Source organism: Agelaius tricolor, unplaced genomic scaffold (genome assembly GCF_023055355.1).
Source record: "Agelaius tricolor isolate 1412-34295 unplaced genomic scaffold, bAgeTri1.0.p SCAF_25, whole genome shotgun sequence".
NCBI classification, from domain to species: Eukaryota; Metazoa; Chordata; class Aves; order Passeriformes; family Icteridae; genus Agelaius; species Agelaius tricolor.
The window spans coordinates 11028599-11055133 of NW_027269285.1; the positions used below are offsets into that span (position 1 = coordinate 11028599).

The 26535-nt window shown below is 52.1% G+C and overlaps 1 protein-coding gene across 8 annotated transcripts in view; it reads left to right on the plus strand.

Moving 5' to 3' along the window:
• The first annotated feature begins 1109 nt into the window (after nt 1–1109).
• TSPOAP1 (TSPO associated protein 1) overlaps nt 1110–26535 on the plus strand; it is a 67475-nt gene continuing 42049 nt past the window's right edge. For 3 of the 8 annotated variants that reach the window (XM_071448024.1, XM_071448025.1, XM_071448026.1), the window contains exons 1-7: nt 1117–1793; nt 13515–13622; nt 15230–15358; nt 17413–17589; nt 20786–21040; nt 25483–25590; nt 26422–26505. In XM_071448024.1, the coding sequence (XP_071304125.1) occupies nt 1515–1793; nt 13515–13622; nt 15230–15358; nt 17413–17589; nt 20786–21040; nt 25483–25590; nt 26422–26505 (1140 nt within the window). In that variant the 5' untranslated portion in view covers nt 1117–1514. Of the gene's footprint in view, nt 1794–13514; nt 13623–15229; nt 15359–17412; nt 17590–20785; nt 21041–25482; nt 25591–26421; nt 26506–26535 lie in introns of all 8 variants that reach the window. The other 5 variants (XM_071448023.1, XM_071448027.1, XM_071448030.1 and 2 more) reach the window with 4 other exon arrangements.

Here is a 26535-nt window from a genome sequence, read left to right on the forward strand (position 1 = left end):
GCAGCACGTGTGAGATGCCAAACGCCACCCCCACGCTGCAGCAGGGAGGCACCAGCAGTGGGACTGAGAGATATTGCCACACACAAGGACATGGGGAGACAGGACCTCTCCCAGCTGCTCAGGGGTTTAGGGATCATCAATCCCTCTTGGGTTTTGGGATCGGCAAACCTTGCTCTGCAGTAGGTCAAGCATTGAGTGGAGCTGGGGAGCAGGGCCAAACAAATGTCCCCCAGGGTGGCCCAGTGGTTTTCCCCTGAGCATCACTAGCACTGTGCAGCCTGATGTATGATGTGATCTTCATCAAAGACACAGCACGGCAGGGAGGAGGCAGGGAGAGACAGAGCACACGCCTGCCTGCTCCGTGTGCTCAGGGATGGCGGTGCCCGCTTGGCTGTGGCATTATGCTGCGAACTCTTGTCACCAAGGATCACATCAACCATCCTCCCCCTGCCTGCCCGCACCACTGCTCTGCCACTTGTCCTGGGCATGCTGCAGGCAGGGCCCAGCCCTTTTCAGAAGAGGGTTGTTTCCAGCACAGTGTGTCCAGGAGGTACCAAGGTTTAGCTCACACTGTAGAAAGGTGTGCAAGCCAAGCCTGGGAAACAACCAGGCATCCTGGGCAGAGCTGAGGGCATCCCCAGGGCAAAGTCGGGCATCAGCCGGGTGGGCATCATTGCAAGAAATCAGGCATCCTGGGGCAGAGCTGAGCATTCTCGAGGTAGCTATGGGCATCCCTGGGGCAGAACAGGGCATCCTGGGGCAGAGCTGAGCATTCCCGGGTCAGAGCTGAGCGTCTCTGGGGCACAGCTAGGTATCCTGGCCAGAGTCCGGTATCCAGGGCCAGAGCTGAGCATCCCGGGGCCAGAGTCGGGTTTCCAGGGCCAGAGCTGAGCAGTCCTGAGGCAGAGCCGAGCAGGGGCTCGGGCCGTTGCTGTCCCCAAACCCCCATCCCGGCGGCTCCCCGGCCCCGGTGCTGGGGGGATGCGGTGCAGGGGGATGCGGCTCAGCTCGGCTGCCCCCCCCGCCGCCGCCTCATCAATAGGCACCAGACCCCGCTCCCGCAGCGTTGCCGTGGAAACGGGCGGAGCCGCCGCCATTGGTGGCCCGGGGCGCGGCGCGGCCCCCCCGGGGTGCCCGGCCCGGCTCCGTATTGATGACTCGGCAGCGGCTGCGCCGGGGGCTGCCCGGGGCCGCGGCGAGGGGCTGGCAGCTCCCCCGGCCCCTCCGCTACGTCATGGGGCCGGGGGCGGCGGGGGCCTGAGGGCGGCGGGAGCAGCCTCCGCACGGAGAGCCGCGGATCCGGGCGGGGACGGAGCCATTCCCGGTGCGGGACGGAGCCAGCCCCGGTGCGGGGATGTTGCTGCTGCGGCCGCCCCCGACCCCGGTCCCGCCGCGGAGGAGCGCGGCCCGGTCTGCTCCCGCCGCCGCTCTGATGCCTTCGGCTTTCCCTTGCCGTCTCCCGACGTCCCGGGCAGCCCTGGCCGGTGCGGAGTGAGCCCAGCCCTGCCCCAGCCATGCAACAGCCGGAGCGCGGCGTGCCCAGCGCGGCCCCGGGGCACAGCGGTGTCCCCGCCGCCTCCGCCCGCCCGGACCTGGACACGCGTGAAGGCGCGGGGGGTGACACGGACGGCTGCCAGCTGTCCCCGGGGTCGGAGCAGGACGGAGCACCCCAGCCCCAGGAAGAGTCCTCGGGAATCCCCCGCGTCCCTCCGCCGGACGCCCAGCGGGTTCACTCCGCACCGGAGCTCGTCAGGCCGCTGCGAGCGATGGACCGGACAGACAGACCCCCCAAGGTAAGGCGGGGGTCGGGCTGTGTTTGCTCATTCTGGGGGAGACGCGGGAGGATGTCACCTCGGTACGAGACGGGAACGGGGAATTGGGAGCGCGGGGCTGTGGCTGAGCCATCCACAAAACCATCCCCGTGGGGCCGGCACCTGCCACAGCCGCTGCCACACACCCGCGCGAGAGAAAGGAGCCTTTGATGCCCTTCAGCAGGGATTTTCAGCTGCGTCTGCCCTGGAAGCCGCTGGAGCTGGTGCGGGGTCTTGCCGGAGCCTTGACGGAGCCAGTGCTGGGCAGAGCCCACCTGGAACAGGCACAGCCCTGCACCAGCCAAGGCTGAGCCATCCTTGCAGCATGTCCCCGTTCCGGCAGCATCAATGGCTCTGCAGGTAGTGTCAGGGACGTGATTCAGTGCTGCCCTCTTCCAGAGCATCCCCTCTCCTCTCTGGGGAGCCCTGGAGGGCTTGGGGCATCTCCACTGCGGGAGGAACCAGCCCCTGCAGGCAGCACCCAGGCACCTCGGGGCAGTGCAATGCCCGGCCCCTGCAGCATCTCCCTAAAAACAGCCCAAAAGGCTTCCTCAGGATCTCACCGCCTTGATCTAGGTCACAGAAGTTCATCAGCTCACCCTGTTTAGGACAGCATACCACCCTTTCCCATGGGGAACATCAGCCATCTTCTTGAGGTCTCCTGGAATCTGGGGAAGCTCTGTGGTGCTTTTAAAATAGGGGAGAAAATGGCTCTTGACTTTTTCTTATTGAGCGCAGGGGAGAAGAGCTGACCAGTGCTGGTCAGGGTTTAGCAGGGGTGTTTTGAGCAAGGCTGTGCCGTGCTGCTGAGCCCAGCTGGAGAGCAGCCTGGAGCAGCCTGCGGGAGAAACGGCACCCCTGGAAACCCTCCGAGAGAGAAAACGATTTCACTGCAGCCCAGTTTGTTAAGGGTCTGTTCTGAAAGGCTGTTTATTGTGATAATAGGGAAAAACCACATTGAACCTTGGTCGGACTCTGACCCCAGCCCTGGCTGTGCCAAAAGCACCACAGTCAAAATATGGGGCAGCAGAATGGGATGGATTTCTGCTCCCACCCCTCTTTTGTATCCCAGTCGTCCAGTCAGTTGTGCCAGACTTACTGTCTTCGGAGTATCCTGGAATGGTTTGCGTTGGAAGGGACCCTACAGGCTATCTCGTTCCAGCCCACCTTCCACTAGACCAGCTTGGCACAAGGCCTGCCCAGTGTGTCCTGGAACACTCTCCTTTGGGAGAGCTGGCTGGCAAGGGAGGGAGTGGGTGCTCTGTCCTGGTGGAAGCCTGGGTGGGAAGGCTGGGATTGTCAGGAGGGCAGGTGGCTGGTTCAGAGGAGTGTTTGTGGGTGCTCCTGCAGCTGAACTGCACCTGTGGAGTGGGAGCAGTGCACTGGTTCTTGCTGATCCCTGCAGTGGGTCCCCCCTATTGGTCTCTATGGAGGTGACTGCTGAGCACCTGCCATCCAGTTTGCCTTGGTCCTTGGGCTGCATTGAGTGTTTTCTTGCCATCCTGCAGGCTCCCGGCTGGGTGGGAGCCTTCCCATAGCATTCTGGCAGCACCATAGTAGTACCATCAGATAACCATGTACTGTGGTGGGACTGGTGGTGCTGGTGGTGCTGTGATGTGCTCTGGTGCCAGACTGAGGGTGCTGTGGGACCGGTGTTACTCTGCTGCATCATGGCAGTGCCACAGCGGCACTGTGATGTCATTGGGGTGGTGCTGGTGGTACCATGGCAGTACCATCTTTAATATTGATGTTGATATCCAGAAAGGTTACCTTGTGTTTTCCTAGGAAAAAAAATCCAGCAGTTTCTCCTGGAGTCAAGTGGCTTTAGGGATGTGAAAGGCTTCCAGTTCAGCCCCAGGAGGGAGCTCAGTACTGCTGTCCCCAGTGCTGGTGCTGCTGGGCTGTGGAGCAACAACCCTCCAACCGCAAGACAAGGTGCTCTGTTCGAGCTGGGGCCAACTCAGGCTTGCACAGTTCCCTTACAAAGCTTGGTTGCTCCTGGCCAGGCTGGGACACACCCCGTGTGTTTCACTGCCAGAGCCGAGCTTCCTTTAGGACGTTTGTCCTTGGGATGTCAGAGCTGCATTATGTGAACAGGACAGCTGCCTCCAGGGAGTCCTCTCCTGGTGTGGGGAAGAGCCTCCTGAGGGCTCATCGCTGACAGAGTTGATTAAAGATGTTGATTTTATGATGAAGCTCTTGCCGTGTGTCCCAGCTTCTGGCACCACTGCTCAGCCATTCCCTGGGGGACAGGCTGTGGAGAGGCATTAAGACTGTCTGTAGGTCAAGTTAATCTTGGTGTCCTTGCCTGCGTCTCTGCTGAGTGCAGAGCGTGGAGAGCTGTTGCCTTTCTCCCATCTGGGAGATGGCAGAGGAACTCTGGAGTTTGGGAGGTGGGATGAGGAGACACACCTGGAGCCTCCCATCCAGCCTCTGCCCCTAGAAGGCTCCAGAGATAGAAGAGGCTGATCATGCCCTGACCAGGCAAGTGTTAAATATCTCCAGGGGCTGGGATCCCACCAGAGAAATATTCTTCACAGCCTGGTGGGAATTTTCCTTGTTGAGGTTTGTGCTCACATCTCTCCATCCATTTGTCACATGTCCCTACATCCTGCAAGGCACTGCAGGCTCCTCAGCAGAGCAGTGTATCCCACCACGGCCCCACTGGATAATGCTGTCTGGGGGGTTGTCACAAGTGTATCCTTCCTCCTGGGCCTTTGGAATTGCTCTGGTCCTGCTTCCCAAAATTTCTGTGTGGACATGAGACATAAGAAATTACTTTGCTGCTGAGAATCTTCAGGCACTGCAGGGGTGGGATCCCAATCCAAATAATGAATATCAGAGGAGAAAAATGTTGTCTGTGTAGGAAGAATGGGGTTAAAGTGGCACAGATACAGTCTGTCTGGCAATTGGAAAGTTCCCAGAATGCTGTCAGATGGATTTTAGAGCACTTCCTACAAGAGCCCAGTTGCCTGCATCTCCCAGGGGATGCTGCTCCAGCAGGATCTGCTTTGGCCCTGGCAAAATCAGAGTGGTTTGGGAGTGGGTTGCTGAAGGGAAGGCTCCCTCCTGGTGACCTACACTGGACAAGGGAAGAGGATCAAAGTTGTTAACTTTCTGCATATTCCCTGCATCCTTCCCTTCCAGGATTACTCATCTCCCCAAGCTCCCCAGATCACTCATGGAAGGGATGAGCTCAGCAGCTGACCATTCCCTGTTCCCATCCCAGAACCAAACAGGCAAGGGGCACAGTTAGGGTGCTCTGAGCTGGTTCTTGTGACTTCTTCTCAATCGCAAGAGGTTGCTTTGGATTTGAATTTCTTAAAATCCTAGCCTCAGCTTCCCTTGAGGTCATGTGGAGCTGAGAATATTCAATAAATCTGTAAGCCCAACTGAAAATGCTTAACTCAAGGAGCCCTCCAATGAGTAGGAATTTAAATAGCTGCAAAAAAACCCAAAAAAAAAAAAAAAAAAAAAAAAAAAACCAAAAAAAAAAAAAACCAAAAAAAAAACAACAAAAAAACCCCCAGAACATGTTGGTCCCAGTGGGGCTTAATAAAACAAAGCAGAGACACAGGAAGAATTGTAAAATGCTGGTAAATATCCTCCACATCAAGTGCTCCGGCCAAGCTGCATTTAATGATAAGCTCAGTGCCTTTTGCAGGAATTTGTGGTCTTTCAAGAGCTTCAAATTTTCCATTGGAAAAGCTGGAAAGCTGTTCATTTAGTGTCTGAGGGTGTGTAGAGCTGCACCCTTGATTGGGAAGGGTAGGTTAGCAGGATGAAAGATGGCAGTAGGACAGGGAGAACTTGGGCAATGGAGTCAGTTCTTGCCATCTCTTGCAATCCCAATTAAAAGGTTGTATTCCATCATGCTCAAAATCTGAGTAAATTATTTTCCTTGGCTTAGCAGTGCACAGCCTCATGCAAATGCCTTAGTGCTGTTTGCTGCAGCACTATGGATGCATGGCCATCTCAGGCAGCTGCCTGCAAGGAAGAGCCAGTGCCTCTCTATTTGTAGGAATGAATGGAAAACAAGGCAAAGTGAGACTAGGGAGAGGAAGGCAATGCTCATTTTAGCTCTTTTTTAAATTAAGCTCATGCCTTCTGTGCAAAGACATGTCCAAATGGTTTGGCCAGGTCACTTGTGTGGGACATAGAGGGTGAGTGACACCAAGCAGTGGCTCCTTGCTGTGTCCTTCGCTCCTCTGGGCTGGTGGAGATAAACTGGATTTGGGGACAGGGCTGTCACACTGTCTTGCTGTTGGCCATTGCCAGACCAGGACCAAGGTGAGCAAGAACACTGATCCCAGCCTCGAATCACAAAATCCCAAAGTGGTTGGGTTGACCCTTAAAGCTTATCCAGTCCCACCCCACTGTCCCAGGGTGCTCCTAGCCCCCTTCATCCAGGCCTTGGGCACTGCCAGGGATCCAGGGGCAGCCACGGCTGCTCTGGGCACTCTGTGCCAGGGCCTGCCCACCCTCACAGGGAACAATTCCTTCCTATCTAATCATGCCATAGCCTGGGCAACTAGAGCAGGTTTTTAGCCAATGTGACCCAAAATAAAATGTGTTCTTGGCCCCTGGGAAGCTGCCAGTGATTTGGAAAACAGGAAGAAGTGGGTGAGAAACTGCAGTGCAGATTCTGGGCAAAAACTGACTTGTACATACAAAATCTGCCCCTCAGCTCCCTGATGTACTCTGTGAGGTGGAAGAGCAAATATACCTCTTCAGAGCTGCATATGTTGAGGAATCAAGTATTTCCACTTAATCAAAGCACACCTGTGATGAGGATGTTGCTGCTGAGGCTCTGTGATGTTGACTTTGCAAGCCATGATCCTCTTAGAGGGCTGTGGCTCTTCTGTATGGGCAGGGGATTTACTGAGCTGCAGCTCAGTGGCTTCCCAGGGTGAAGGCAGAAGTCTCATGCCTTTCTTGGGAGTGTTTCCCTGGATTAGAGTTTCTGTTACAGGGAAGATGAGATATCAGAAAACAATCATCCCTACTCCAGCCATCAAATACCAAACCTGGAAAGAACAAAACTTTATCATTCTTCACCAGGGGTTTTGGGGTATTTTGCATGTTCACAAAATAGAATTATCTGACCTATGGCATCCGGAAAGAGTCCAGATGCTCTGCAAAGACCTCAGGGTGGTCTGGGCCTGAGCCTGCAGTGCTGGGAGCTGCAGACTGACCTCTGCTTAGAGCTAAGCAACAAAAAGCTCCAGAAATGTCTTATAGTAAGCCAGTACGCATGTTTTAGCTCAAATAATTTGCAATGTGCATGAGTACACAGCAGCGGAGGTTGTGAAGTCTTTCTGTGTTTGCACTGAAGTTTTTCACACATTCCTCCCCACATCTTCTACATTTTGCATTTTTTTTAATATAGTGGAAATAGTGTTGCATGAGCTACTTCTCTGCAGATTCAATGATTTGTTCAGCAGCACCCAGAAAATTCTGCAGTGGGGGAAAAAGACAGCTTGGCTGTCTTGGCTTCAGAATGTTATAGCCTGACCAGGTTTTATGGTGCACAGCCTGTCCTCCACGTGTTCCCCAGGCAGGCAGTGAAACAGCAACGTCCCCTGAGTGCAGTGGGGATGAGCACAGTCCTGCTTTACCAAGAGTGGAGCTTGGCCAAATCTTTCTGGAAGCTGGTAAGAGACAAGGGAGACACTTGTATACCAGTGTTTAAAGGGTAGTTGGGAGAACAGGCTTTGTATGTCTTTTTCACCATACAAAATGCAGATATCTTTCTTACAAGGTGTGTAGGGGGCAAAGACCCTGCAGGGGACACAGGGATGGCCAGGGGTCACACAGTCGCCCAAGAGTAGGAGGGTGATGTTGCTGTACTTGAGGAGTGTTGCACAACCTGTTGCTGCTGCAGGTTATCTGATAGATCAGCTGCAGTTTGTGGCTGCACACAACCTGGGATTGCAAAACACTCTGTGCTTAACACGGAGAGAGCTGGGTCACAGCTGAGGAAAGCCTGTCCAGGGCCACACACACCTTGTCATGCCTCTGCTTCAGGTGGGTCATGGCCATCTGGAAGCAGGGACACGTCTCCATAGACCACTGGAGAGCAGGGCCAGGAGCAAACTGGCCAAACAAAAGAACTGATGACACCAGCAGTCTCCAGCCAGATGAGAACCTGCACCCTGAGCAGCACTTGTCCCTTGCCAGTGTTGCCCATGGCTTCTCCAAACCCTCATTCCTCACAATTCCCTGCCCTATTTTCTGTCTGATGGTGAAGGATGAAGAATCACATGTGCAGCACCTCAGGAGCATTTCAGAACCACCTTCCCAGCAGCCATGAGGTATTTCAGTGTCATTTTCTCTCGTCTCCTTGCAAATCCTCATGCCTTTTGGATTTGCTGTCAAATGTGAGGAATTGTGTCGCATTGCACTCTGGACCCAGCTGCAGCCTTGGATTTTGGAGAGCTGATCCTCTGCCTTGAGTTTACTTTCCATTCACATTCTTCCCTGTCTCAGTTTTGCAGGAACATTAATTTCTCCCTGGTTGGGAGGCTGGAGAAGCTGAGCTCATCAAAGGACAGTGAGCCAGGTCCATCAGGCCTATTGAGCTGATTATTCTCCTGGAATAGCTCAGTTTGTGTTCCTGGGATTCATAATGGTGCTTCCACAGAGGGTTTTAAGATAGAGAAAACCTGGTTTTGCAAGACTCCAATTTCAGCTGCATCTCATTTTAAACACCCAGTCAGGAGCATATGAAGAGCTGGCAGTGGTCAGAGGGTGTGCAGGAGAGGATGCCTGGGGAAATGCAAAGAAACAGCAAATGTATAGTGACTGCTCCCCTGAATATTCCCTCAATATCTTCCAATTCGTGGCTCCAGCACTCTTCATGCTGGAGGCAGGATTTTTGAAGTTAATAGCCTTGGATGGATTTTTTCTTCCATGAATTTGTTACATGGGGTGATAAAAATCAGATAAATGAGGAAATCACATAAATAAGGGCAAGTAGTAGTCTGGAAGGGATGGGCAGCAGGCGAAAATGCTGACTGATGGAAAGGGGAGTTGGCAGCACACAGGGCTGTGGGGAAGTGCCCTATAGGCAAAGGCACAACAGAGATGTTTGTGTCTGAAACCAGGAATGGTGCAAAATGCAGGAAGGAAGCAAGACAAGCACAGTGGGACACACTGCCTGTCAGAGGAGTGGCAGGATAATCAAGCTTCATCCCAGGCATGTCTCTTACATCTCCCATACCTTTGGCAGCACTGTCCCTGTTCCCTGGGCGGGGATGTGCTGGCTGCTCGCTGTGCCGCAGCACTGGGGCTGACTCTGCTCGCTGACCCAACAGGAGGTGAGGCTATTTTTGTCTTGCTTTTGACATGCAGTGAGGGCACTACAAAAGAGCAGCCTATGGAAAATAATTTTGTCCTGTGAGGTGGCTGATTCCCTTGAAACTGTCTGGAAGAGAAGAAAATGGATTGGCAATGACAGGCTTCATTTCCAAGTGAAGAGGATTGAAAGTTAAGGGAACTAATTACTAAAGTCAGGTGGAATGAACAGCGAAAGGGCTTTGGCATGGTGGAGGCTCAGGGACAATGATTTCAAATGAAGGAGAGGTGGTTGATTTAATATATCCAAGATAGCAGGAGAGCTGGAATAGTTTCACCTGGGTCACTCTGCAGGGTGTCTGCAGAGGGGGGTTGTATTCAGAGATGGCTCCTGCAAAGCAAACCTAGGAACTGGACCCTGGATCAGCTGCAGATGGAGAAATCAGGACATCTTGAAATTGTCAGTGGTTTATACACCTTTAAATTGTGTGTGGTTTCTACACCCTCAAATTAGGTATGTTTTCAAATCAGCTGTGTGTCTGCCTGTTTCCTAAGGCTACCTGAGACCTCGTGTTCATGGGACTACCTGGTAAATTCTTCCTCCCTGTCTGGCTTTCAGCAGGGATTTCAAAGCAAGGCTGGGTTTAGACTTTGGCTGTTCCCCAGGGCTGGCTGGGGGAGCTCTGGGCCGGTGGGTGCCAGGCCGTGCTGCGGTGCCGGCACAGCCCCAGCCGCATTGCAGAGCATGGCTGCAGGCAGTGCCTGGCTGATTTACTGTCCCCCAATGGCCTCCTGCAAGTTTTCTGCAGGACTTTAAGGGCTGTGCTGAATGCTAGGTGTTCCAGAGGGATTTTGCCTGCATGACCCATTTAACAGCCTGGCTGGGCACCTCTCCCTGCAAAAGCCGCTGCAGCTCTCCGGTCCATTTGAAGCTTTCAGGTGAAAAAGCAGCAGTTTTCTGGCAGCTGCCATGCTGAGGCTTTTCTTTCTTTGCTGTTTTCAATGCATCTTGGAGAAACTTTGGGTTCTACCTGCCAAAAGAGATGACAGATGAAACGCAGGTTTCAAAGCCACATGCCTGCTGCTCTCCTCCCTCAGCATCCCTGCTGCTCTGCTCCTGCCTTCCTCTCATTTTAGAAACTTTCCCTGTGGCAAAAGACCATGTCACTTGTGTTAATTTTTAGGTTAATTTTTTAGTGGCCAAGGATGCTTCTGATCTGGGGAATGTGGCTGCCCAGAGACCCTGTCTGCTGCCCCATGGTGTCAGCTCTGCCTTGGCTCACAGAAAACCTCCTTGACCAAGGAATGCATTTGGATTCCAGCTCCTGCTGATACTTCTGTATGTCTTCATCTGGATGAATCACTTTGGGGGGAGCCTCTGTGTCTCTCCTACCTAATGATTTCTTCCAGCTCCCCATGAAAAGTACCATGGGAGCCCTGAGTGCAGGCAGCAGCGAGGCTGCGCCGTGCAGCGCGGGATCCTTAAGGAACTGCAGAGCGGTTGATAAATTAAAAGCCATTTCATTATAGGAAATGAATGTTTAATGAGCGTGGGATGACGTCTAGACAGCCCTTCGGTTCCAGGCTCTCCGTGGTCTTGGAGGAGGGCTCAGCTGACACAGCCAGCGCTGGCTCAGAGCCAACAGGAAGGTTTGGCAAAGCTTTTGTGGCAGTGAGGTCCCCGCGCAGGACAGACGTCCTGGCACAGCAAGGATCTCCTCCCTCGACGTCTTCTTGCTGCCGCTGTCCCTTGTGCCTCTCTGGGCAAAGCCCCAAGGAGCTGCGGCCGCAGAGGGACGTGCTGGCACAGGGGACACTTGGCCCCGTGCCTGGCCCCAGCCTGGAGCACACAGCCACACTCCCCTGCTCCATGGCACTTTGCCTGGGGAGGCTGCCACATCCACAGAATGGGAAGGCACATGCCAGCCTTGTCATGGGCTCTGGAGTTGTGACACGAAACCTGGACTGAGCTGGGGACAGCCTGGCATGGTGGGGGTGAAGGGTTATGAGCCTTTGCATCTTGCCCTGATAAAATGGTTTATGGCTGCAGAAATGGTGTTCCAAATGCAGAAATTTGAATGTAGTCAAATTTCCCCAAAATATCCTCATGCTGTGCTGGAGGTGCTGATTGTCCCCTACTGAAACCCCATGCTGCTGATGTCAGAAGTCCTGGCCGGCTGGTGGGGGAGGCAGGAGCACATCAGCTCCTCCTCAAAAGCTCTCCTGCTCCCATCCCAGCACAGAGGCTGCTGGCTCATGGTGCTTGCCCTGTCTCAGGGCAACCACAGACAAGAATTTTGAGGCCTCTCGGCTGTGGCAAAGAGATGGAATTAATGCACTTTGACTTCATTGCAGGGCTCCCTGCTTGGCTCTGGGGGTGGCAGCAGGGGACCAGCCTAAGGCACTGCCATGCACAGGACAGGAGATCCTGGTAGGACCCCTCTCTCCATGAACCTGCCCTATTTTGTCTCCTCTTTGTCACCTGCAGTGCCCCCTGTGTGGATTCCCAGGCCGAGGAAGTGCTTTGTTGTTCATGGAACTGGTGATGGGGGAAATGGTCTCTGGGACACCTCACTGTACCTGTAAAGCTACAGGGATAGGACTGATGTTGCAGGAGCTGGTACTGGGCACAGTGCTGTTGCACATGGCTCCCAGGGGAACTTCCTGGCATCCCTGTGATGCTGGGTTCAGGGATTTCCTTTGTTCCTGGGCCTAACCATCCCTGGAAGTGGCCCAAAGTTGTTGGAGAGCAGGAGAGGGCACCCAAGTGCTGCAGTGTGGTGTCTCCAGGAACAGATAGAGGAAGATGTATTCTTGCTTTGCAACCTGTGGGTAGAAGTACAGTCTCCTTCTATGGGGCATTTCACTCCAGTTTTCACAAACCTGGGATATCTGTGGGGAGGGTGGGCATCTACAAACCACTCTGTCAAAAGTCTGTCAGCTTGTGGCATGTCATATCCTGGTGTCTCAAGTGGTTGATGGGACTGGGGACACCACGTGAGGCTGATGGGAAGGGCTGGGTGTTGTCTTCTGATTTTTTTTTTTTTTTTTTTTTTTTGTAGTTGTAGTTGTAGCTGTAGTTGTAGTTGTAGTTGTTGTTTTCAACCTTTCAGCTGTGTTTTCCCTCCCTGCTTTGTCAAGGCATTTCCATACAGGTGTGAGCGGTTGGGAGAGCCATGAACATGGCACCACACTAGGGAATTCAGTGGGAAGGACTTTGTGGCACTGGTCTCCTGCCCTATCTCTACAATGGACACAATGGAGAAACCAGAGTTGTAGAGTTGTTCTAAAGTGTAATGAGTTTTAGTCAGTCTCAGACCTCCTAGAGCTGAACTCCTGTCTGAGCTCTTGCTACTCAGAAAGCTTCGGCAGCATTCCTTTGGAAGTGAGAGATGTTTCCCCAGTAGCTTTGGCTGGAAAACTGCAGGGCAGAGCCATGCACACTGAGAAGGTCACAGCCATTCAGCGGAGACTTGTTGGGCTCTTGGAGTGGGTCTCAGAATACTTGCCTGGCTGCTGGGAAAACCTGCTGGACCTTCCTAAGGCACTGCCATGTGGCAGCTGTGAAGCAGCAGCTTGGCTCTGAGCTTTGCTAAGGCCCAGAAATCTTTGCTGCGAGCTGGCTCCGGTAGAGAGTCTGCGGCGAGCTGCTCTGGGCAGGAAGCAGCAACCACAAAATTCTATATACAGGTCCTGGCAGAGCTGCTGCTGCTGCTGCTTTTGAGGTGGCAAAATGAAAGTGGTGTTTGCAAAGAATCTTGCATGTCACCTTCTTTCGGAGCCAAGGCTGACACAGAGAGGATGATCTGGGGTCTGGCTCCTGGGCCAAACGTGAGTGCTGGTGTGGAGAAGAGGGTGAGGAAGTCTGGTTGCCTCCAAAGCCATGTGGTACTGGAGGCCACTGCATCCTTTAGCCATGGGGAGAAGCACACATTCCTGAGGTGCCGGGGGTTGTATTCTGCCTGCCTGGGTCTTGCTGGCTCTGCTTGTGTTTCACCTGAACCAGTTTGGATGGTGCCATGGCTCAGGACAGCAGAAGGGTCTGGGCTTTTTTCCTGGGTGGAAGTTGAAAGAATTCTTAAAGCTATGGAGATGGCAGCTGTCACCCTCAGGGTGGCCTCAAAGGCCAGTTGTCCCCCAGTGGACATGCAGCTCCTTGCCTCCTCTTAAAATCAGCCCCCACATCCCACCCTTTGCCACCAGCACCCTGACCCTGCCAGCCACTGGCACAGCCAGGCCAGGCTCACCACAGGGCTGGGGCTGTGAAGCTGCAGACCCTCTGCCACTGCCCCTGGTGAATCCCTGTGGTCCTGCAGTACCTGCCTTAGGCAGGTGAAGCCCTGTGGCCCTGCAGGATGTGCCCCAGGCAGGTGAAGCCCTGCCTTGCCTCTCCATACTGTTTTGCAGAGTGGGGCTGACTACAGCTTCCTTGTGAGCCAGAACACAAAGCTCCTGAGTGCACTGGAGGACCTGCGGCACCGCTGCTCCAGCCTGGCCGAGGAGAACAGCTTGCTGGTGAGCAGGAGATGCTGTCATGGGATGCTCTGTGGGGAGGAAGTCCTGCTGGACACAGAGAGGTCTTCTGCCAACTCTAAGAGATCACAGAATCACACAACATGCTGAATGGGAAGGCACCCACAAGAATCACTGAGTCCAGCTCCTGGCCCTGCACAGAGCCATCCCCAAGAGTCACACTATGTGCAGGACTATTGTCCAAATGCTTCTTGAGCTCACAGGATAATCTGGACAGGGCCAGAGGACAAAGAAGGTCTGGTGCTATGAGTCCCCTGGGTGCCTTCATGCTGCAGCTGTTAGCTGGAGCTGGACCTTTCCCTGCAGTGCTGAGCAGGGCTGGGCAGAGGAGGGGAAGTCACTCTTGTTTCCTCTTTAACTGGAAAAGCAGAAACACTGATTCGCTCAGCCTTGTCTGTGGGTGACAGTGCAGCACTGCCCCCTGCTCCCATGAGAGCTGAGCACCAAGGTCCTCCCCAGCTGCACCCCAAAGCCAAGCCAGGCTGCCACAGCCTGGGCCATGTGCCTTCTGCCCCCTCCCTTATCCCTGACTCCCCAGGTGGGCTAGCCAAGACTCTCAGGAAAGAGGGAATATTCCTCTCCTGCATCCTTCCTGGAGAGCATCACCGCTTACCCAGTCCTGCAGTGTGGGGGTGCAGCCCAGCCATGCTGGGTAAATTTGATTGCTCAGCATTTCAGATTCATATCACCCCATTCAAAATGCTTATTTTAGATAATTTTCTTACACTAAAAGCATAAATTCAGCATGACTTGCACCCTGAGGAGTTATCGCTTATCAATCATCTGGATTTTAGTGAAGCACAAGCCTGTGTGTCAAATTTTGACTCTCAAAAATCAGCCTCAGCCTTCCAGCCCAGGCACCCATGGTGCACTCTCACAAGGGCAGGGAGGGAAATAATCGTGGGGATCAGTCAACCTGACGTTTCTGCTGATGTGAAAAGACAGCATAACACATGTGTGTTTGACCTTGGGAGTAGGAGCCATTGGCAAGAGGTAGCTTATTGGAACAGACAGATAACAAATAAAAGGGGATTAAGAGTGAACAGAATCAATAGGAAGAAAAGGGAAATTTGCTTTGCAAATATCATAAAGCCCTTTGTTACCTTCTCCTGCTCATGCTTTGGTGTCAAGACAGAAAGGACACAGATAAGCTTGCTATGGTGGTGCAGTACAAATCCTCAGGAATGTGTTGAGTCCTATAATCCTGGGGAAATAAACTGGGAAGACACTGGAAGAGAAAGCTCAAAAGGTGGGTGGCCAGGATACCCTGATGCTGGAGACGTGTTGAGTCCTAGCAGAGCCTGCAACAGAGATGTGGATGGAGAGGGACCATGTGGGATGGTCTGGGGTGGGGTGAAGGGCATCTTATGGAGACTGAGAGGTTACATTAACAAAAATACCAGGAAAACACAGTTTTCAGGGACTGGAGAGGCAACAGAGATTGGTGTTCAATGGTTGGGATAGTTCCAGGAGAACAGGCCAAGCTCTGGCCAGGAAAAGGCCTCTGTGCTCTCCATAGGTCAGGTAGAGGCTGAGATGTTGGCTCCTGAGCAAAGGCTATGCCTCCAACTTCTCCTTCTGCTCTCCAGCGCAGGAGCTGCTTCCCCCAGACAGAGGAGAAGGTGAAGCACCTGAAGAGGAAGAACGCGGAGCTGGCAGTGATCGCCAAGCGCCTGGAGGAGAGGGCCCGGAAGCTCCAGGAGGCAAACCTCAAAGTGGTGGGTGCCGGGACCTGGGCTGGGAGAGCACCTCACCACCAGGACCTTTGGTTTTCTGCGTCCATTGAGCTAGAAAGGCCTTTCCTTTCCCTTTTTCTTAAGCCTACAGCAAACATGCTTTGCACGTCATAGCAGAGCAAGAATCACCAACCCCAGCTATTGCCAGCTTCTCTACTCCTCTTGGGGGCTGGTTTGAGGAATTTCTTCCTGCTTGGTTTCTTACTGTAAGGTCATAGTTTAAAGTAATTAATTCAGCTTTCTTTGGGCAAGTCATGAAAATATTTCATCTGACTTCATCAAAAAGAAACAGGAAGGATTTGAATAAGAAAAGGAGTGCGGTGAAGCAAAACAGGAAGGGGTGAGAGGCAGCTCTGTCCCATCCACACCTCGCTGGAAATGCTGCGCAAGCCACAGGGCTTCTGCCTTTTCCAACCCAACAGCAGCTTGTTGTGAACTCTGGAGCGTGTGACATGGTGCAGCAGCAGTGGGAGGTGGCTGTAGGGTATGGGATCTTGGCCACACCTTCCTGAAGGAAAGCAGGAATTGTGATGGGGAATTCAAGCCATTTAGGGTAGAAAGGAGGAAGTGAAAGCTGTGCTGGAGAAAAGGTAGGGGGATTTCCTGGCACTGCTGCCCTCTCTGTCCGCAGGCACTGTGTCGCTCGTCTGTCACAGGGTTTTGGTACTTGCAGGGCAACAGATGGAGTTGTCAGATACTATGTTGAGAGAAACCATTTGACATACTATGCAGATTCTCCAGCACCTATACAAATACTGTTTTATTTGTTTCCCCAGTGAAATTTTGGGGTGGGGACAGTTTAGGGCCTGTGCAAGTCCTGGAGAACTGACTGCTGGGCTCCTGTGCTGGCCCACATGTCCTGACAGCAGCAAGTGCTGGGGTGGCTGCACCTTTTGGAGAGTGGGCTGGAGGTACGACCAGAGAAGGGGCCCTGAGGAGCTGGGGTAATTTGGCACTAGGTCCCTCCTGTGCTTGGTACCCAGGTCCTGTGGATCCATGGTCACACAGCTTCTGCATATGCATGAGATGCTTAGGAAGACCTGGGGAAGAAAACTTTGCACAGAGGATTCTGTGTGCTTGATCTGGCAGCAGAGGACCCCCTTCCCAGACTGTCAGGCTGTGTGCAGATGAAGATAGCTGGGCAGAGAGAGGCAGGGTTGGATAAACCCAGGAACTGGATGTATCCTCACTGCCCATAGGGCTGGGATGAACATAGGGCTTGAGCTGCCCCTTCATCCAAGTCTGTGGTGCTAGTACCCAGTGGGAAAGCCAACTCCAGGGATGGGGACATCCCAGGGACTCTGTGCTGGGCAGTCTCAGCTCCTGCCTGGGCAGAACCTATACTCAGCCATCTGCCTGTCCCTGCCTGCCCCACTCTCCCTAAACACACTGCCATCCCCATCTTATGCTTTCCTCCCTCCCAGGGAACATGTGAACCTGAACTACTTTTCCTCCAGTCCTGCTTTTCTCCCAGTCCTCCCTGGCTGCACTGGCCCTGGCTGGGCTCTCCTTAGCCTCTGCCTCTCCCTCTATCTTCTGCCCACCCATGCAGAAGCTCTTTCCTACTAGAAACCCATGGAATCGCTGTTTCTCTTCTTGGTTTGGCCACCTCTACCTTGATCCCATGCTATATTTGATCCTATGCTCATCTTTCCTACCATTCTCCCCTCCTCTCTGCTGTCTTCTCTTGTCTTTTTTACCTCATCCTGGTTTTCTCTCCTTCCCCTACCCACTTCTGCCCTGCCTGCAGCCCCCATGCTGGCTGTACCTATTGAGTACCTTGTCCTTCCCACCTATTCTTTGAGCCACTTTTCCATCCAGCCTTTCCTTTTCTACTTTTCCATAGGTCTGTCCTGCTCCTCTGTCTGTCTGTCCTATGGGGCCAGGCTGCATTTTTTGACAGTGCTCCCTGTGCTGGGCGATGGGGTGGTGGTTAAGGAGCACCAAAGGGTGATGGGGTGGTGGTTGTTGAACACCAAGGGGTGATGAGGTGGTGGTTATCACACACGAACACACCTCACTGCTCTCTGGTGTAGGTAACTGCTCCGATGCCTCTGAAGGGCTCCAGCCTGGAACTGTGCAAAAAAGCATTTGCCCGCCAGCGTGCCAAGGACCTGACAGAGCAAGCCAGTGCTCTCCTGGCTAAAGACAAGCAGATTGAAGCTCTGCAGCAGGAATGCCGGGAACTGCAGGCTAAACTCCTGGCAGGGAAGGTGAGACACTTTGTGGGACATCACTCCACTGGGGACAAGCGCAACAGCGGTGGTGGAAACCAAGCTCTGGGAAATGGTGGTGGGGAATTAGTCTCAAGTGGAGGCTGAAAACAGGGGAGGAGATTTGATGTGTAAGCTGAGTGGGGACACTTGGGGGAGTGTGTGGCAGAGACTGTCCATATCTCTCCAGAAGAGTGCGTTGGGGGACACCCTGCTTGTCTCTCCATCAGTTCATGGATCTGAGCTGCCATTTCCAGCAGTGACTAAAACTCCTTCCCTGGAAACCCCCGAGAAGCCACAGACACAGGGTGACTTTTCAAAGGGCTGAGCTGCAAGCAAGCTGTAGAAGCAGGGCCTCCTTTCAAAGCATTTCTTTGAGAAGCACATTCCCAAAAACCAGTCTAGATCCCAAGCTTCGAGCTGCAGCTTTCTGAGGTGTCACAGCCACCATGGGACTGGGGATAACTCAGTGCCTCCTGACATGTTTATTATGACAGCTGCAAATCACCAGGCAGGGCTGGGTGTTCATGAAACCATCTGCAGTGCTGGTGTCTGCTCCTGTGCTGGTGATCTGCATTCCCCTCAGTACCAGCACAGGCCATGCCGATATAAATGGTGGGATAAAGTGGTAATTCAGCTCATCCCTAGATCTAGGACTGGTCAGAGCTCTTCTCTGGGACAGTTCTGAAAGGAGCCTCTGCAGACAGCTGTAGCTGGGTGAGGTGGTTCCCACTCAAGGTGACTAAAGCAACCTGTTCTGGGCATCTAAGTTTCATCTTTGAATTCCAAAATGGATGCTGGCAGTTTAGGTCAGTTCAAATCTCCAAAGGATCTCAGTAACATTTGGGCCTATGCTGGTTTCCCCCTGTTTTGCTAATGCAAATGTGGTCAAGTGACACCCTATCTCCCTGCCCCCAGCTGAGCTGAACACTTGCACTTCTACCTGTCCTACTTAAGTGGTATTTAGGTGACAAATACTTCCTCACTGAAAATAGCTTTATTTTTGTCCCTGACCTCCCCATATGTTCAGTTTAGCTACAGATTTGAAGGTGGATTCTCAGTCTTTCCCTAATGTAGATCTAGTCAGGATTAGAACAATGGGGTGTATTTGGTGTTTGTACAGAGCTGCCCTATTGATCTTTCCTCGCATTAAGCCAAAGGACAAACCTATCCAGGTCTTTCTGTGCTCTACAGTGTCAGCAAGAAGTTTCCTTCCTATTCCTTTGATTTCTCACCTCAGGCCCCCACAGAAAGGGGAACAGACCCTTTCCAAAGCACTCTGATTTTCCTAGCAGAGTGTGCTGGGCAACCTGAACCTGCTAGGGACAGGTATGACAGATTGCAAAGGAATGTGACAGAAGTGGGTGAGCAAGATTCATTCCTGGCCAAGGCAAAGCACATGGGTGCAATTCCCAGGGCTGACAAATTCAGTCACTGCCTTCCTAGGCTGACCTGGGTGAACACCCTGTCCCTGCTGACCCTGTCTGTGGCACCAGCAACCAGGACATTGATGCCTGAGCAGGGAATCCAGAGAAAAGAGAGCAATATAGATCATTCTGTCTGATCTTGTTTTTCCCATTTCTCTTCCAAGCAAACCGCTCATTAAATTTTAATTTCCAGCCACTTAAAATTCCAAATTCCCCTAATCTGTCTGCAGCATGCAAAATGCATTATGCCAATGAAGGGTGTTTTATGCAGAGATATGATGTGCACACTCAAGAGTTTGTAACTAAATCAATTTTAATCTTGGGTATTTAAATCAGTAGAAATTTTTCAGTAGCTATGAAACGGATACACTCAGTTCCCTGGCAGTAGCAGAACTCACAACCTGCACCCTGGGCTGCAAATGCATTGGCCTTGTTTTGCAAAGCCAGGGCTCTTAGGATGGAATAAAATAATTTCCTGAGATCGTACTCCAGTGATCTGCTTCCAACCAAACCCCAGCTCCAGCTGAATCCAGGCTGCAATTTCTTGCAGCATGGGTTCTTGGAAGTGGAGGACTGGGGGGAACAGCTGCAGGGGATCGGTATAATAGAAACTGAGGGGAAGACTCAGCTTTTTTCTACTCCCTTATTCCCCCAGGCTTCAGAGGCCGTCTGTTGGGAATAGCTGCCTTTTTGTGGTGGGGGAGGGGAGATTTTATACATAGCCCCAGCCAATTTTGTTTAAAGAACTACTACCCTGATAGCCTGAACATGGAGCTGGCAGAGAGGGGGCCCAGCTGCTCACTTCTTGAATCTATAATCAGTTCCCATTAATGCTGCCTCAGTTTCCCCATTGCAGTGTGAGAGTAACCATGGTTCTCTCCACAAATTGAATTTATAAAGCACACACTATTTTTAGGGCAAAGAAGAATCAAACAGGGAAGCAGACTAAATTTGTTCTGGATACCAGCTATGTCTTGAACTCTCTAGCTTAGGATCTTTCCAGGGGAATGAACAATGTCTCCTCAGCAGCAGATTTTTAAAGACAGGTTTTTCATAACCTCATTTTGTATGTATGGACATGCAGGTACATGTTTCTTCAGCTTCCTGAAATCAGGAAACCTTTGAAGAATCAAACAAGCTGGTGACATATTCTCCCAGTTTTATGAGAGTCAGATTGTGCTGGTTCCTTTCAAAAGCTGCTGTGTTTGGGTCGCGTGTGGATGGAAGTGACCCCTTGTGCTATAGATAGGTGTCCATCACACATACTATCTTGAGAGGAGAGAAATCAAGAATGTTAGGAAACCAAATATTATACTGAGAAAGAACTGACCAAATCCCAGATGTTCTTCATTCCTGCAACCTCTCAAAGCCAAGTGCTTGCCAGCACCCACACCAAGGAGTAAAGAAAACAGCAAGAGCTCTGGTTAGGCGGGGCTGTGAAATGACATTATCCTGCCACGCTCCCTGCTGGCATGTGATGAGATGGCCCATGATTGGAAAAGCCCTGCACATCATGCTGGGAGAGCTGCAGGAGCATTACAGGTCGGGTTTCATCTTCACAAGGAAGAATGTTTTTGCATAAAGGATGTAAAGCAAGTTTTGAGGCTTTGGAGACCCACGAATCAGCCATGTGCGTGTGCCACACTACCTGGGTGGGTTGAGGCTGGGTTTCTCCAGTCTCTCCTCTTTTGGAGTTTGCGTGTTAAATGTGAGATGTCCCACCTTTTGGAGCTTGTCAGTGCCATGGTGCCATGGTTGGTTTCCCACAGGATGACCCTCGCTGCCTGAACATCATTGAGTTCGACCGCCTGCTGCGGGAATCCCAGCGAGAGGTGCTGCGGCTCCAGAGGCAGATCGCGCTCAAGAATTTCAAGGAGTGTCTGCGTTCCTCCAAAATGAGCTCAGGCAGTGCCATGCCCAGTGCTGCCACACGTCCAGGACCAACCAATTCCTGCCTCAAAGATGCACCTCAACCAAAGGAGGCCTTGGGAGACTCAGTGCTGGGAGGGAGAGCTCACAGGGAGGTGAGACAAGTGGGTCAGCAATCGGGAAGTTTAGCTATTATTATATTACTCAGTTAATTGCTGTTCTTAGGGAACTTCACTTGGAGAAGGTGAGGGCTGTGGTTCACATCCACTGCAAATAGGTGCAGTGTTGGTTTCCAAAGGGACACATTCCAGCACCAGGTCTCAGGGTGAGGAGGGACGTGGTGCTGCTGGCAGCCCACACCAGCACAGGGACGCTGAGCCATGCCAGGAGCTCAGTCCTCCTCGTTTTCCCTAGCACAGGGCTCCCATGCTGTGTTTTTCAGTCTAGGAAAGCAGGTAACGTTTCTTCTTTAAAGAATCATAGAATGGTTTGGATTGGAACGATCTTAAAAGTGCATCTCATTCCACCCCCTGCAATGGGCAGGGACACCTTCCACTATCCCAGGTTGCTCAAAGCCCTGTCCAACCTGGCCTTGGGCGCCTTCTGGGATGGGGCAGCCACAGCTTCACTGGGCAACCTGTGCCAGGGCCTCCCAACCCTCCCAGGCAGGAATTCCTTTCCAATATCCCATCCATCCCTGCCCTCTGGCAGTGGGAGCCATTCCCTGTGTCGTGTCCTGTCCCTCCATCCCTTGTCTCCCTGGAGCCTTCTCCAGGTGAGCACCCCCAGCTTTCCCAGCCTGGCTCCAGAGCAGAGGGCCTCCAGCCCTTGGAGCAGCTCCGGGGCCTCCTCTGGACTCGGTCCAGCACCGGGGCCCCCAGCCGGAGGCAGCTCCAGAGGGTGTCACATAGCACAGGGCCCCGTCGGCCCCTCCGCCCGCAGTGGTTCAGCCCGGCAGATCCGGGGCCGCCTCAGGGCGCCGCCCCCGCCGCGGCCGCGCAGCCGCCAGGTAAGGCCGGGCCGCGCCCCAGCGGGGCTGCGCTGGGCCGGGGGTGCCGCGGAGCCTCGGACGGGGCTGCGCCGCCGCCAGGTAAGGCCGGGCTGCGCCGGGCGGCTCCGAGGCCCCGCCGGGGAGCGGCTTCGCCGAGCGCGGCCGGTCGGGCCGGGCCCTCCGCGGGGCCGGGCCGCGGGTGCCGCTGTGCCCCGCAGTCCCCGGAGCGGCGGGTCAGGGGTGTCCGAGGCTGGGCTCCGGAGGATGTGGCTGCCAGGGGCTCTGTCGGTTTCCTCCCGTGTTTTCAGTGTGATTCAATCCCACATCCCCCCGTGGGAGATTGGGCTGCGCATCTTCCTCCCACCTTCCCGCCAGCTGCTCTCGTTTATTGCCCCCCGGCTCTTAGAGCAGATGCATTGAATATTAATTCCTTGTCCGTCTTCTCCAAGTCACTTCTGGGTTTATAAATCTCTCTCCTTCAGCCGTTGTTGTGTTGGGTTATTTTGGTTGTTTTTTTGTTTGGATGTTTTTTGGTTTGTTTGTTTGTTTGTTTTTTGTTTGTTTCTTTCTTTCCAGCCTCTTCCATTATTCAGTGTTCATCATCTTTGTCTCCCTCCTTTGTGTGTTTTCTCTGTCAGTTTTGTGTTGGGGAAGCAGTGTGCAGCAGCATCCCGGACTGTGGCATTGATTTATATGACAGCATAATGAAGTTTTCTTTCCCTTTCCCAGAAGATCTCTTTACCTTTTTGTCTAAGCACTCTTTATTAAACCATCATTAGTCTCTGTAATCACTCAGTGTCATGAGGCCCTCATCACTGTCTCTGCTGCATCAGTGCTTGCAGAGCACAGTTCCTGCTCTCTCTTATTCCGCCCTCTTATTTTTACTGAATATTTAGCCAAGAGAAAACCCTCCCCTCGCCGTGTGCTGGCTCAGTGTCTGCAGACGCCTGCTAAAGGACTGCAGCTGGATGTCTTCTGAGCGCCCAAGCAGGTTCCTACTGGGTCTCCCTCACCCACTTACTTGCTGACATCTTAAAAAAAACCCTCTTTATACATCTGTGAATATGTTTCCCCCTGCTGCAATATAAGTTTGTTTGGATTTTTTAAAGTATTTCCGTTTTTTGCAGTTTCTATCAGTTTGCCCAGAAATGGTGTCAAATGTACTGGTCTGTCTTTGTACAGATGTCTACTGGGATATGCTTAAGACTCTGGAATACTCTTGAAGCATGGCATTTGCCATCTTCCAGGTATTTTGTGTTGAGGCAATGTTGGAGAAGTGACTTGCTGCATGGACTGATTCAGTTCCTGCTGAACTGAGGGATTCAGTTCATGCCAAAGGGGGTTTTAAACCCTGGGGTGAATGCTACATAATCTTGGTGGTTTGTTACTCTTTATTTTCTTAGCTTCCATAGTTCTTATAGACAGTTCAGTTTCAGAGAGGTTCTCAGCCTTGTTCTTCATAGTTTGAGATTTCAGCCCACATTTCCTCCCCAGATTTGGCTGTGATGAAGAGGGATGCGCAGATATTTTTTCCCCCTCCTGCCCTGCCCTTACCTTCCTTGAATGACCCTTCCATACCTTGATTTCCACCTGATCCTGCAGGTTTTGTCAGACAAGATGGCTTTTCTCATGCATGTGTTTTGTTTCTCTGACTTGGGGGAGTCTGTCCTCACTGCCAGAAGATTTTCTGGCTGACAAATAAGTCAGCAAGGCTAAATCTGACAGCACTGGTGAAGGGATCATGCTATTGCTAGTCCCGTGGCTGAATCCTGTAATATGGAGCACCGCAGGCTGGAGCCCCAGGAGCAGCTGAGGGAGCTGGGCAGGGGCTCAGCCTGGAGCAAAGGAGGCTCAGGGGGGCCCTTGTGGCTCTGCACAGCTCCTGACAGGAGGGGACAGCCGGGGGGGTCGGGCTGTGCTCCCAGGGAACAGGGACAGGAGCAGAGGGAACGGCCTCAGGCTGGGCCTGGGGAGCCTCAGGGTGGACATCAGCAGGAATTTCTTTCTGGAAGGGGTGCTCAGGCCTTGGCAGGCCTGCCTGGGGAGGTTTGGAGTGCCCCGTCCTCAGAGAAGTCCAAGGAAGGGCTGGATGTGGCACTCAGAGCTCTGGGCTAGGGACAAGGTGGGGATTGGGCACAGCTTGGACTGGATAGGCTTGGAGGTCTTTTCCAAACTCAGTGATTCTGGGATTCTCTGAAATACCAGTTTGGTACTTAGTATGAGAAAGGTGATTGAAAAGCAAAAAAAGTCTCAGAAATATTTCCACAGGGCTATTCCACAGTTAAATATGGGTTTCACAGCAGACCTGAAAGCTTCCAAGCACTGGGACCCTTGAGGTGCCGTGGGTTGGGTGGAGGATCCTAAGATTTCCATGTGCTGGTTGATGCACAGACTGTTGGACTCTGCAGTGAACCTTATTTCATGGATGATAGGGAACAAAGTTCACATGGAAGGTGATTTCAGATTTTTTTTTTTTTTAGCAAAAAATGAGGAATCCTTGGTAGCATGGGCTTGAGTGTGATGAGCTCTTGGAGCTCTCAGGTTTTCAGCATAAGAGCCATGAATATAGATGTAGATAAAACCTATGTTTCTCAAGCCAAAACCAGGCTAAAAATCACATCCTAGATACAGTGCTTAGACACTGCCCTAATGGCTGGCTGTACAGGGAGCTCAGACCTCATCCCATGGATCCCTCAGCACTGAAGGTGTTCAGAGTGAAATGAGGAATCCCATGTCTGAGGAGAGGTCAGCTAAAGCTAAGGCTGAGATGGATTCATAAAGTCCTGCTGCTTCCTCTCAGTACAGGTTTGCTTTGATGATCTTAAAGATCTGTCCCTAATATCTGTTTATCAAAAATAACTTCACAGTTAATGTTTAAAACCTTATCAAGACCCTTTTTCATCTGTGTGTCTCAGTCCTTGCCCTGCAGTCAGGGCTTGTTCTGCGCAGACAATGTCAAGTCAAATATCAGCCAAGAGGAAAAATTCAGAGGATTAACATGTGTTTGTCTGTGACCCAAATGAAAAGGCATTTTGTTAGAAACTTGTGTACAAATGTGTATAGAAAGTGTCTCCTTTCATCTGGTGTGGTGGTGCACAAAAGCCATGGCACTGCTGCCATTTTAGCCCTTCCCAGGTACGAGCAGAGGTGGGATGCTGCATTTGTTAGTAGTGTTTGTCTGCTCTTCCCTGCCCTTAGATTCTGACATCTTCACTTATTTCTGCCCTTTGTGGGCTGTGTTCTCCCTTCTCCCCTCTGTGTCACTTTGGGGAGGGCCATGAAAGGTGTTGCTGCTGCCTCTCATTGGGTCATTAGGTGAGGCACAAATGGGAGTTTGGATCCGAGAGCTTCCAGGAGCCCGCTGTTCCTCGGAGATGCTTCAGTCAAGCTGGGCTGGTTGGCACTGGGCTCCAGGAGATTGCCAGTACAGAGATCCCTGGTGGGCTGTCCAGCTTTCTCCATCTCAAGTGGTGCAGCTCAGAGATCAGGAGTTCCCTGTGGAGTGCTGTTCTCCTGGGTAGTACTGCCAGGAAAGTCCCTCTTCCCTTAGCGTGCTCTATAGTCTCAGGATGTCCCTGAGCTCTCTGGCATCTCTTCTGCTTTCAGGTAGAACCAGGTGTGCAACCACTGGGACCTGCATCTGAAGGACATGAAAATTTTCCTCCCAAAAATGCAGTAACAAACCAGGAGAGCAGCAAACAGATACAGCAGCTGGTGAGTTGTGAACCTGGTTTGGGGGAAGGAGTGTGCAACTTTTTTATTTTTGTTGGGGGTTTCATATGTGCAGTCCAAGTAGAGATTTTGGGGACTGAAGTCCTTTTAGGTGCAGCTGCCCTGCAAAAGTTGGGAGCTTGGGGAACTGGTAGAAAAACACAGGCCATCTGCATGCAGAGTGTTGCTGGGTGCCAGGTCCAGGTGCTGGGCTGGCAGGGGAATATGTCACACTCCGATGAGAGGGAAACATGCCAGTAGGTTCTGTGCTGTGTTTGGTTTAGACTTATTTGAACTGGGGACAGATGTGCATGAGGAATGTGCCCCTTGTGAATTATTCCAGCAATTAAGACAGTGCACAGGGAGGTTTAGCAGCTCCTGTCCATCTGAAGGGTAGTGAGTAGCTGCAGATCAAGAGGATATCTGTGCTCTGTTGGGTGTCTCTAGAATTAGAATAGGAGCTAGAATAGCACAGCTGGTGTTTAAAGATGAAAATTTTATACAGAAAATCTGTATAAAATTTGTTTTGTCCCCCACACCTTGTCCTCTCTACTGTTCTGTATAAATGGGAACAGTCCATGCATGTGGGAGCAGAGCAGAATTATTTCCAGATGGAAGGCTCAGGGAAGAGACGAATAGTGAATTCTTTTTTTTTTTTCCTAACTTTCAGAAAAATCTCCCTTGGTTTCTACATTGTTTAACTTTGTCACAAAGAGATTCTCATAAGAAAATAAAAACAACTAATGCAGCACTGGGTCTGAGAGGCTGGGCTTGAATTTCATATGCATTTTAAGAGTGTGGGCTTCCTGATCTACTTCTGCTTGTTTTGTGCAGGAAGTTGAACTCAAGAAAAAGCGCAAAAAATGTGAAAACCTTGAGCATGAAGTGAGGAAAAAGCATAAAAGATGCAAAGAACTAGTAAGTGTTCTTGTTGCCTACTTTATGAGC